Source organism: Hyperolius riggenbachi, unplaced genomic scaffold, assembly GCF_040937935.1.
Source record: "Hyperolius riggenbachi isolate aHypRig1 unplaced genomic scaffold, aHypRig1.pri scaffold_211, whole genome shotgun sequence".
Classification (NCBI taxonomy): domain Eukaryota; kingdom Metazoa; phylum Chordata; class Amphibia; order Anura; family Hyperoliidae; genus Hyperolius; species Hyperolius riggenbachi.
In genome coordinates, this window is record NW_027152422.1 from 102,156 (window position 1) to 115,000 (window position 12,845).

The following is a 12,845-nucleotide window of genomic DNA, read 5'->3' on the forward strand; positions in this document are numbered from 1 at the left end:
AACCTTGGAGTCCTTTTGGATGTGATCCACCTCACTTCAGACTTTTATATAAATATATAGAAAGTTCAAAATTATATTGTCTTGCAAGGTCTTTCGGTACAAAAATAACTTTATTGGCACGGATACGAAAAAATTGTTAAAAACAGTCTCTGTAAAAAGCTCCTTGTTCATTTGAATAATCACCCAATACAGGAATGTCGAGATTGGTAGTGAAATAAGCTTAATATATTGACAAGTTTGGCCAAACTTGTCAATATATTAAGCTTACTTCACTACCAATCTTGACATTCCTGTATTGGGTGATTATTCAAATGAACAAGGAGCTTTTTACAGAGACTGTTTTTAACGATTTTTTCGTATCTGTGCCAATAAAGTTGTTGATATTGTTGTACCGAAAGACCTTGCAAGACACTATAATTTTGAACTTTCTATATATTGGTCCTTTTTATATATATAAAAGTCAGTAAAGAACTCCAGTCAGATCTCCAGGACGCTATCCATCCACACACCTGCTCTGTACTTGCTCCTGCACGGCTGTGTGTGGCAACCAATGCCGAGATCATCATGGGCATCCACAGGTCCGATTCATTTTACAAACTCTGCATGCCCGGGACACTTTTGGTAGCTGCTGTGCACAGCTGCGCGGGAACACGATACACGGGGGCACGTGGAGAGGACAGCACATGCACAAAGCTCCGACTGGTCCCTATTGCAGCTAGGAATGGGCCATATAGCTGGAACAGAGAGAAGCTGAACGCAATACGGAGCCTTGAGGGGTCTAAAGAGCCTACAGATTACTGAGGTATTTTATTTTTCACCCCAGGTACACTTTAAATGACTCATTTGCAGTGGTTACCGTAAACAATTTAATTGACAAACATATAAAAATAGAAAGGCACTAAGATTAGAACATGAATACAGCATGTTATAAACATTTTAGTCATAAATAATTCTCATAAGTAATTTACATCATGACACTTTTAAACATGAAACACAGTAAAGATAAATATCTATATGTACACAACAGCCTAATAACTAGTGCAATAAGAGAAGCATGGATCATTAGTCCTTGTATTACAGAGCTATAAGTGCTATCCTGACCTTCTAAAAATGTTAGAGGCCTACAGATGTAGATCAGTGTTACAGCCAAAAAGTATGTTACTTCCTTGTAACAAGCATGCAGATCAATCTCTGCTGACTAACAGAAACATTCACCTGCAGAATATCTTGCATTATCTTGTTACAATGGCAACAGTCAAGTGATGGTAAATAATAACCACAGCTTGAACAGTCATGCTGGAAGCAATATGGCAAGTGTAAGGATCTCAGTGAATGAAGAGGGCCAAACTGATGGGTAGATGACTGGGGCAGAGCATCTTTAAAAGGACAAGTATTGTGGTGGAGGGTCCTGATATGCAGTGGTTAGTGCCTAACAAAAATGGTCCAAGGCAGGTCAACCACTGAATTGGTGACATGGTAATGGATGCCCAAGACTCACAAATGTATGTAGAAAAACTAAGGTTAGTCCACCTAATCTGATCCTGTAGATGAGCTACTGTACCACCAGGGGCGTAGCAATAGGGGGTGCAGAGGTTGCGGCCGCATCGGGGCCCTTGGGCCACAGGGGCCCCAAGGAGCCCTCCCTCAACTTCAACATTAGCTCTCTATTGATCCTGTGCTCATAATAATCACTTCTATAGATACTTTGAACAGTGGTAATTATTAACAAGCTGTTCCCCATCCCCTTCTTGCACCTCTGACACTGTAGTTGCCATTGGCAGGTTTTGGTGCGCCATATCAATTATGTATAGAGTGCTTGGGGGGCCCCAATGTAAAACTTGCATCGGGGCCCACAGCTCCTTAGCTACGCCACTGTGTACCACAAACTGCTGGTAAAAAACACACAAATATTGGTCATGAGACAGTGATGTCAAAACACAGTGCATGCCAGTTTGCTGCATATGGGCAGGTGTAGCCATAAACCAGTCAAAGCCCATTCTCACACCTCTTCACCACAAAAATAACCTACAATGGACATGTGATTATCATATCTGGAACATGGAGCAGTGAAGTAAGGTGGCCTGGTCTGAGGAGCGACATTTTCTTTCAATGCATGTGGATATTACTTTGATGTGCCACATACATAATCATTATTGCAAACCACGTACACAAAAAATAGTCTAATGCACAACTAGCCCCGCCTCACAACTTAGAGGACTAAAATGTTCCGCTATCGTCTTGGATCCAAATATCATCACAGCTTCAGAGATCATGCCTCAAGCATTCAGAGATGTTATGGTGGCCCTACACCATAATAGACATAGTGCCAATGTTTTGGAGAATTAGTTTATACACTTGTTCTAGGTGAGGTTCAGATACTTTCCTAGCTGTTATGCTGACCATCTAGCTAACATAGTAACATTTTTAAACTGAGGTCATGATGGCATCCGCATTAGCTCTTTACTAAAACTAAACTTTACTTTAAACTTTTACTTTACTAAAAGGGGTACGTTAAAGTGAACCTTTTAGGACAGAAGTATAGAAACTGCTGTTTTTTTTGTTCCTATAAAGTGACTAAACCTGAAAAAAAGGCAAAGACCGTGGTACGATACACAGCCAGCACCATAACGTGACAATCACATACCCAGTTAGATATCACAACAAATCCAGCCTGTTTCACTGCATCTGAACTGTGTGGGACATGCTCCAAACCCCCAAACGTGAAGCTGAAGGATCTCTATATGTGAGGCTGGTCATGTTGGGGGAGGTATGCATATTCTAACTCCAAAACCATGAGACTTTAGACATTCTCTATGAACTGAGTGGACTTGTAGCAAGTGAAACGACAATGCATGACATCTAATTAGGTGAGTAAGCGTCACAGACAGTACATTGGGATGCTCAATCTGCATTCTGCTCACCTGTTTAATAGTTATTTTATGAACTTGTTAGGTCCCCAACTGTCATGCTCATCCTATGGCCTCGCCAAATACAGAATCCATGATAAAGATACAGGATGGGTCTACAGTTTTCACTAGCTGCACTGAAAACAATGAAGCCACAGGATTGACCATGGCAGGCTCACTTTAAAATTAACTATATTACAGAACACTGTGCAGGGTTTGGCAAAACTGTGTAAGAACTAAGCTCAGCACCAGTGTTACAAATATACAGTCTGAAATGTATCTTCAATAGGACACATATAGCAAAATACTATACCTTTTTTATCTTAACTGAGTTTTAGACATTCAGATTTAGAGGTCACTTATTTTCGACCTATAGAGTATAACTATATACACACACATCTACAAGGACTGGCAACATAAAGCGCTGTCTGTCATCTCTTTTAGGTGAGTTTCTTCATGAAGGTCAGCTTCAGGTAGGCAATTGTCAGGAAGATAATCGTCATAATAGCCAGTGCCAAATGGTTCTGCCATAAGCCCCAGGCATCGTACTGAATGCCCTGGTTCTGAAGATACAGATCACCAGTGGTTCTAGAAATAAAACAACAGGTTTCAAGTTAGTTAAATGAAAGGAACGCAAACTGTTGATTGAAGAGAAAAAGATAGTCTGCCCTTTCATTTCTGCTGGGACGAGCATGAGGATGGTCTCTACAAGCAAGTACCAACATAACTTGCAAGAGAGAACACTATAATTGTCATCTATTAGGGCCCGTTTCCACTACATGTGGTGCGATCACCGCACCATATCGCACCAGAAGAAAAGTGCAACCAATTCACGTCGTTTCCATTGACGCGAATTGACCTACGTGATCTGGCACGGTGCGACGCGGGGGAAATTATGGATAGTGTGCTGCAGTTTTCCGCAGCGCACATCAGATTCCTCATTGCCGTCAACGGGAAGCCGGATATCCAGCCTCGCACCATAAACGCCAGTGGAAAAGGGCTCTTAAAGTTACATATATTTTGAGAACTTTTTATCGGCATATGTATAGTGATGGTCATTTCTAGGAGAACCCATGGAGAAGCAGGTGATTTGTTTGATCAGCGTATAGATTTGCAAAGCTCTGATTTGCTGTAGTCCCATCCAGCTTTAGCTCATGATCAGGACTAGCAAATCAGAGGCTTCCATAGCTATCACCTGACTAAACTGATGACATGCTTCTCAGTGAGTTCTCCTAGACATAAACATCAATACACATGTACTGTGGGAAAGAGGTACAACTGACTTCGATGTTTAAAAAGAGAAAAGAAAGCACCATTTTCTACGCTACATACAGTAGGATTGTGGGACCTGAAACCATAACTTGTAACAGTTTAGAGCAATAATTGTTTCACCCCCAATTGCCATCTATTCATTGGTCGTTACAAAATGGATGATTAACTTGTGACATTAAATATTGTTTCAAGAGCCAGGAGCCTAACTGCTATGAGCTATGAGAATATGAGGGTGCTGCAACTGCTTTCTGCCCACAACACTTCTACATGCAGCCTTTCCATACCGTCAGTGCGAGGACACACAGAAATCAGCTTCCAATAGGACAGCTAGGGTGTTACTGTAAATGCTACCTGACTCCATACAGGCCAGAAAGAATGGAATGCAGGATCTGGAAGTCTTGGTAAGGAGTTACTGTATATTACGGTAAATATTTTGGAGGGCATTCTGGCAGTAAATTAATTATACAGATTGTTCCATAAATACATGTTTAGTGCCGTACACAAACTGGGAAACCTGTGCCACAGGAATGAAAGGTGAACAGTTCATATCTTGAATATTATGCAAACCGTATACTTACAGAAATGAGGGACTAGTCGCATTGCAAGCAGGAGGGTCAAAAGACGTGGCTGTGCTGTTTCTACAAAATGTTATTCCTGGCAATTCATTTGCTTGTAGAGCCTGAATAGACAAACCATGAGATGAAATTATCCCACACAGTGTGCAAACTAATTCACTTTTCAGTGTGTTAGTTTAACCATGTAATGGCATTGATCTGCAAATATGTTTTCTATGTTTTATAAAAGCGTTCAGTAAATTACCATGATTGCCTTTATTTTATAAAGAGCCAAGTCACTCCACAGTTCTGTCAAGTTAATTAGTAAGGAAGGTGGATGGAAAAAAAAAAAACTTCACAAAAACAAGATAGGAGGTCAAATAGTCTGGGTCTAAATAATATTCAGAAAATATTAGTACCATTTGTTCCACAAGGTAGCAGCAATTAGACTTTCAGTGGAACTTGACTACATTTGTACATAAAAAATATTCTGTATTTGATAGCTGGGCTTTATTTTCTCTGGCAGCTCCTTCAGAAGCACCTTACATATGTAGAACTATCTTTATCCTCCTTCTTTCCCTTCGTTATTGGCCCTCCCCTGTCTTAGCCTGATCAGTGGACACAAGTCGATGGTGGTGTGTGTATGTGTATCAGAACTGGTTGTCCCAACTACAGGAACAAGAAAAATTGCAAACAAGTTTTTCCCCGCTCTTCAAAAAGTATATTATGTGTACTGTATCTGTCTTGAAGTGATTTCCCCACTTTGTGTGGAATAGATAGTGTAGCCCCCTAGTACACTATCCAAAGTTAAAATATCATTGTTCTAGAATTGAGCTTTTAGAAAATCTATCCTACAATGACAGAGACCGCAGGAAATTAAATGTGTGGAACAGTCATAATTCCCAAGTAGTGTTCATTACTGTCTCTCATTTGCCAGCTTCATTTTCAATCTTCACAATATTCAACTTTAATGATGAATAGTGCTCACTGTTGCGCTCCCCTCTGTGTATAAACGTGGCTGCACTGTGCAAGTGCAAGTACATCCTGCACCGGCCAGTAGTACGGAGTCGCTCTAGCACAACTTTTTTTCTCCGCACACGAGTGGCTCTAGTGCTTCTGTGCAGGCACAAACCCACTGGAGCGTATGCAGTGTGGCTGCTCTTGTACTGTACACGGAGGCCAGCACAATTGTGAAAATGAAGAGGGTCCCAGCAGGTGAAGGAAGGGTCATGGAGTATCAGCGAAGCCTCTGGTTTTTATTTTTTTACCCATTATAATTTTAAAATAAAAAGTGCTACTGTACCAAAAATAAAAATTGTGGGGCTATTTCTCCCTTTTAATATTGTCGGTTTATAAATTATACGTTCCCAAAGTACAGTTTATCTGCTCTGAAAGCTGCCATTGCATTTTATTGCTTAGCCGCTGTATTCATATATTATAATCTGTCTAGTGATCATTTCTCAGCTGTCTCTGCTTTTACTATATCTTGCTGGTAACAAAACAAACAAACAAAAAATATTTCGGACATTTTTTTTCCGACATGTCCAATCTGTTTCTAATCTAGAAAGGAATCGTTTTTGCGAAGTTATCATCCTTTATGGGAGCCGTTTTGACATGTACACATGCTACAACTTCCTGCCCGATCACCTGTCGATTGGATGGGAAATTGCATAGTGTGTTCCCAGCATAATGTAGCTCAGTTTCAGCATTGTTTACATTTTTTTGCACTCCTTATGTGATACTTTTAATCTGCATTCACTGTGAATTCACTGTACACATATCTATATTAGGATGCTATACTATTTGGCATTTGTCAATAAAACATTTTAAAAAGGAGATTTGTCAGGATCAGAGGCTTCTGTAAGCATTTACTTAAAACATAAGAAAAGAATGACCTTGCTGAAAGGTACAGCTCACATTTCAATTTCTCATGTTACTGTGATAGTCTGTAAAAAGTAAGTAATCCACACTCATCAGTAGTGCTGTATATGTTGATGTAGTTTCATCAACAAAGTCATTTAGTATGGTGGTAAAAATATTGTGGGGGGCATGGCTAAGTGGCTACTACATTTGCCTTGTACAAGTACAGCCTCTAGTTCCATACAGACTCCTTCCAGGGCACTATCTACATGGAGTTTGTATGCACTCACTGGGTTTCTGTGGATGTCCTCTATATGCGTCATTATCCTCACACATCCCAAAACTATATTGGACACCTGATCTTCCCTATAATAATGATTAAAAAAAAAGGTGCCTAGTGTATGGTAAATGCTCCAATGTACTTTCTGGAGAACTGGTGGCAATTGGGGCAACACTATAGGTGGAATGAAAAGCAAAGAAAGTCACTCACAGTCAGTCCATATCGAGGAATACTGAAGTACTTGAGCCAGGAAATCCAATCCATTATAGAGGTCACATTCACGAGTAGCCCTGAAAAGATCTAACAGAAATATACAGATTAGCTCATTATTTTACAATATTCCATAAACTGTACATGTCACAAAGGCAGTAAACAAAACCTTTAAATATGAATAATGATGGCATCCTCCACAATCCTCTCACTACAAGTGTCCTAGCTGTCATGCAAATGTTTGGGCCTCAGTGGGTTTTTTTCTTTTCTTGTCACACACCTGGAAAAAGTGTGCAGCCAACTGTGTAACATCTGATCTACATATACATTCTGCATGACCTACAGGCACCTGTTCATAAACGTGACAAACTTGTCAAGCAGAAAATATCTATCTATCTATCTATCTATCTATCTATCTATCTATCTATCTATCTATCTATCTCTTTAAGTATTGATCGTGGTTATTGCAGGTTTATGCAATTTTGTATGCAAATTTATGCAGCTTGAAAAAGGTAGTTTGTATACAAAATTTAAATAATCTTGCATCAACTTGGAACTATGTGTATCTCACTGACCATACCGAAGGCCTGGAACCCACTACAAAACGATATCACTAATCGCAATCGCTAGAGTTTTGTATGAGCGTTTTGTAAGTGATTTCATGAGCGTTTTTGGTAGCGATTTTAAAAAGTGTAAGTCCAGCCCTAATGGTGATTAATGGATGCTGAGGTGTTAGGTTTCTGATAAGAGTGTTGGTCCTAGACAGGGACCTCCTCCTTTAATGCTGTAATTTATGCTGTAATTTATTTATTGGTGATATCTCAAACTACACATTTATTTCTACTTGTATTGCTGGATGTCCTGATTGTACACAGTTTTGAACTACTCATGTATCTATGCTGCCCACTATTTCTTTTGTACTATGTGCAGCACTACAGATGATGTTGGTATTATATAAAATAAAATAATAATGGCCTTCTTTTTTTACCTTAATGACTGTCCTCTCTGCTTACTTTTGGTGTTCTCGCAACATCTAGGCTACCTATTTTTTTCCCCTTGACTCTGTTTTCTGCTTGTTTGTCGTTCTGCTTATTAAATCTCAAAACTGAATGTGCACTTAGAAAGAAAATGCACATCAATGCAAGCTATTACCCACATTCACTAAGCACTTTAGACTAGTCTACAGATGGTTTGTAGTCTACTGGTGGTTTGGTGTAATGTTTTAGACCTGTTTTTAGACTTGGTCTAACATTTAGAAATTACACAATTTACAGAGGCAAACAAGAAGTAACCACACCCACTTTTCCTGACAGAGATTAGACCAGCTGATTTCTGTAGGTAAAGTAATTATGTGAGGTATTTTAGATGTGAGGATGGAACCTTTTGAATTAATTATTCAGGAGTTTGTATGCAGAGGAGAGCTCCTCAAAGGAGAAGGATGTCAGTCATAGCTACTCGTTTCTGAATTGCATATTTTGATCATTTCCCCTGCTTTACCCACCTAATTATCAAATGGTTTAGACCAGGTCTAAAAACAGGTCTAAAACACTTGGTATTAAGTGAATTCTCCTTTGATGCAACTGACCAAACCATCAGTAGACTCAGTAATCTTCTATTAATTATTCTTAGTACACAACCAATTCATTATATCGTATTTTTTTTTCGCTTCAGTGTCTCTTTAAGATAAAAGACTGCCCGATACCAGATAACTCTACTTTCAGTTATACGACAAAACCCCTCCCCAGCTATGTAGAGCAGCGGTACAGTAAAATTCCTGCTATCTAGCACCCAAGAAAATGACACTTTCGAACAGCCAGATTCCCTGGGTGCCATGGGCGTTTGTGTCTATCTCCTCCCCAGCTATGCAGAGAACCAGGCACCATCCTCTTCTCTGCTACTTACAGCCCCGAGTGCCCTGCTACATCCTCCATAGGCTGTTAATGGAATGCCTATAGTTGATGCAGAAGAACAGCAGGGCGCTGTAAGAAGAGGATAGGAGAATCCGGTTGATTGGGTGGCTGATAGCAGGGGTTTTACTCTACTTATGTACAAAGTGCACCCAAGATCCAGTTGTTCACCAGCTGCACAGAAATGGAGGGATTACCACAGGCACTATACCCACTCAGTTTTGTGAAGAGGACGTCAAATCATAATATTTCATATCCAATAACTAACATTATTCAGATAATACTCACAATCATGAAGACAAAGCATATGGTCAGCATAAGGTTAGCTACGGCAACAACATCCTGACCAGCAGCAATAGCCAGGGCCATGGATGTAGCCGTATAGGAAATCATCATTAAGGTGAACATCATCGTGAAGAAACATCCTGCAGTATGCCTAAATCCTAAAAAGAAAAAAGGATCATCTTAAGCCAGGATGCAATTAAACTGCCCGGATCATATACCGGTAGTTCACAGGACTGTCTTAATTAGCAGTCATGTTTGTATGTCATGTGACTCACTTTGTCCCTTATTCTTCGAGAATACAAATCTGTAATGCTGGGATTTTCACATAGTGAGCAAAGGAGAGATAAGGGAGGAAAAGAGGACAGCAAGCAGCCCGTTCTATCTCTAGGAACCATAGCAGCTACACTAGCTACATGCCTCCAGGACGTCAGTAATCAGAAACAAAAGGTAAAGGACACTTTTTGCAGTAAAGCAAGCCTCGGAGCTTTCCCTTTCCCCAGGCTTACCAATCATAAAATAAATGATGCTGGTGAAAATAATGGCTGGCATAGTCCTCATGGGAATTAAATCTGCCATCAGCTTGGACAAAAAGTAAGCAGACAACCTGTAGTAGCCACTGATGTATTCATGTCTGTAGGAAACAAATATATATGGATTAATATCTATTTATATAGCACCTTTGGCACTGTACATAGTACAAAACAGGCAATATTGACATGGATAGTAACTGTACTTTTTGGCATATAAGTCGCACTTTTTCTTCCCCAAAATGGGGGGAAAAGTTGGTGTGCCCTATATGCTGAATATACAACAAACATAGGTGCAGAGCACACAGCGAAGTTCTTAACTGTCCTGTGGCCGCGCTCCTCTCCCCCTCACTCCAGCCGCAATTGTCCTCTCCATCTCCAGCGTTGTGCGCTGGGGTCATGCATGACCATGGTGCAGTGCACTGAAAAGGAAGTAGGTAGCCAGGAAGAACGGAGGACCCAGTGTATAGAGGCGGAGGTAGCGGCTTCCGTAAGTGATACCTAAATACTGGAGAAGAGGATCACGGCTGGAGCGAGGGAGAAATTGGCACTAAAGTTTATGTTTATCTTTCATTACCAGGAGGAACAGAGGATCTAGAGGCAGCAGCTTCATTGATCGGCATCTGGAGACGGAGACGAGGATCGTGGCAGGAGTGTGGGGGAGCGCGGCGGCAGGATTAGGTCTAGTGCTGATGTGTTACTGTAGTGCAATTTAGTGTTAGTCTAGTATAGTGTAGTGTAGGGTTAGTGTAATGATGTGTAGCTTAGTTGGTAGGGCAGCAGGGATTAGTGTAGTGTATCTGGTCAGTGTAGTGTAGTTAGTGTAAATTAGAGGGGGGAAAGAAAGGGCCATAAGATGCCCTGCACTACAGATGCACCAGGATTAGTATATTTTTCCCTCTAAACCTAGGTGCATCTTATAGGCCAGAGCGTCTTATATACTTATGCCGAAAAATGTGGTACATAAATAATTTATGCAACGTACAATTGTAACATTCAGCAACATAAGAAAGAAATACATACATTATTCGTGTGGGCTATGAAAACATTCCATCACATAAACAAGTATTTATATTGCAGAGTAAGTACAGCAAAAATAAGCAGCACTAGGACGACATGGCCCTCTTAGCTTGCACTCCAGACAGTTCACATGTAAATATAAGTGAAAAACAAGCACGGCAGCTAGTTTTCTAGATCTGTAAAAATTTTGTTGCTACAGAGACGCTCCAGACTATAAGACACAACTAGGTTTAGAGGGCAAAAACCTGAAAAAAAATATATACTAAACCTGGTGCGTCTATGGTCCAGGGGTGTCTTGTGGATGTTCTCACCAGAATTATTATGGACTCTCTTGTACTTCTTGTGCCTCCCTGTGTCCTCCTCCTATCCCCGTGTCCCCATCTGTCCCCCTGTGTAATCCTCTGTTTGTCCCCGTGTCCTCTGCTCATCCCCCTGCGTCTCGTCTCCCTGCGTCCTCTGCTCGTCTCCCTGCGTCCTCTGCTCGTCTCCCTGCGTCCTCTGCTCGTCTCCCTGCGTCCTCTGCTCGTTTCCCTGCGTCCCCTGCTCGTCTCCCTGCGTCCCCTGCTCGTCTCCCTGCGTCCCCTGCTCGTCTCCCTGCGTCCCCTGCTCGTCTCCCTGCGTCCCCTGCTCGTCTCCCTGCGTCCCCTGCTCGTCTCCCTGCGTCCCCTGCTCGTCTCCCTGCATCCTTTGCTGGTCTTCCTGCGTCCTTTGCTGGTCTCCATGCGTCCTTTGCTGGTCTCCATGCGTCCTTTGCTGGTCTCCATGCGTCCTTTGCTGGTCTCCCAGTGTCCTCTCTACTTGTCCTCTGCTTGTCCCTCTGTGTCCTCAGCTTGTCCCTCTGTGTGCTATTGCTTGTCCTACTGTGTCATCAGCTTGTCTCCCTGTGTCCTCAGCTTGTTCCCAGCTTTTCCCCCTGCATCCTGCGTTTGTGCCTGTGCCCTCTCTTTTTTGCCATGTCTTCCTCCGCTAGCTGCCCCCGCAGTGTAATTGGCGGCATCAGTATAATCCTATTGCCCCCGCTGTGTAATTAGCAGCCATGTTTCACCTGATCCTGGAAATCTGCGCTGCTCAGAGACCTCTCCTATCCATCATTCTTCCCCCTAGTGTCAGCCACCTATAATAACGCGATCAGGAAAAGCCGACACTAAGGGGACTTCCAGGATCGGGTGAGACATGGCTGCTAATTACACAGCGGGGGGCGATCGGGTTATACGTGGCTGCTGCTAATTACACAGTGGGGGCCAATCTGATTATATGGATGCCGCTAATTACACAGCGGGGGGCAATCAGATTATGAGGATTCTGCTACTTAAACAGCGGAGGCCGATCAGGTTATACATGGCTGCTACTAACTACACATTGCGGGGGGCGATTCGATTATACATGCTGCCGCTAATTACAAGGGAGGGAAGAAGGCGGAGAAAAACAGGGCGACAAAGAGAGGACATAGAGACTGCACAGGGAGTCGCCGACATTGCGGCGAAGCGGCGGTTCGTATCGGCGGGCATTCATAAGTCTGGGACTCCCTGTATTCGGACCACAAGGCTCTTTTCCCCCCACTTCCCCTTCTGGGGGAGAAAAAGTGCGGCTTATACATATACATATACATATACACATATACACATACACATACACATACACATACACATACACATACACATATATACATATACATACACATACACATACACATATATACATATACATATACATACACACACACACACACACACACACACACACACACACTGGTGTGAAAAACTATTTGCCCCCTTCCTGATTTCTTATTCTTTTGCATGTTTGTCACACTTAAATGTTTCTGCTCATCAAAAACCGTTAACTATTAGTCAAAGATAACATAATTGAACACAAAATGCAATTTTAAATGATGGTTTTTATTATTTAGTGAGAAAAAAAACTCAAAACCTACATGGCCCTGTGTGAAAAAGAAATTGCCCCCTGAACCTAATAACTGGTTGGGCCACCCTTAGCAGCAATAACTGCAATCAAGCGTTTGCGATAAC

General features: G+C 41.7%; 1 protein-coding gene across 1 annotated transcript in view; it reads right to left on the minus strand.

The window, feature by feature from the left end:
• Positions 1–368: 368 nt before the first annotated feature.
• Positions 369–12,845, minus strand: part of LOC137543817 (broad substrate specificity ATP-binding cassette transporter ABCG2-like) — a 104,296-nt gene continuing 91,819 nt past the window's right edge. Inside the window, exons 12-16 of the mRNA XM_068264903.1 lie at positions 9,781–9,905; positions 9,278–9,432; positions 7,083–7,172; positions 4,757–4,857; positions 369–3,494 (exon numbers count right to left, since the gene is read on the minus strand). Of these exons, the coding sequence (XP_068121004.1) occupies positions 3,347–3,494; positions 4,757–4,857; positions 7,083–7,172; positions 9,278–9,432; positions 9,781–9,905 (619 nt within the window). The 3' untranslated portion in view covers positions 369–3,346. The remainder of the gene's footprint in view (positions 3,495–4,756; positions 4,858–7,082; positions 7,173–9,277; positions 9,433–9,780; positions 9,906–12,845) is intronic.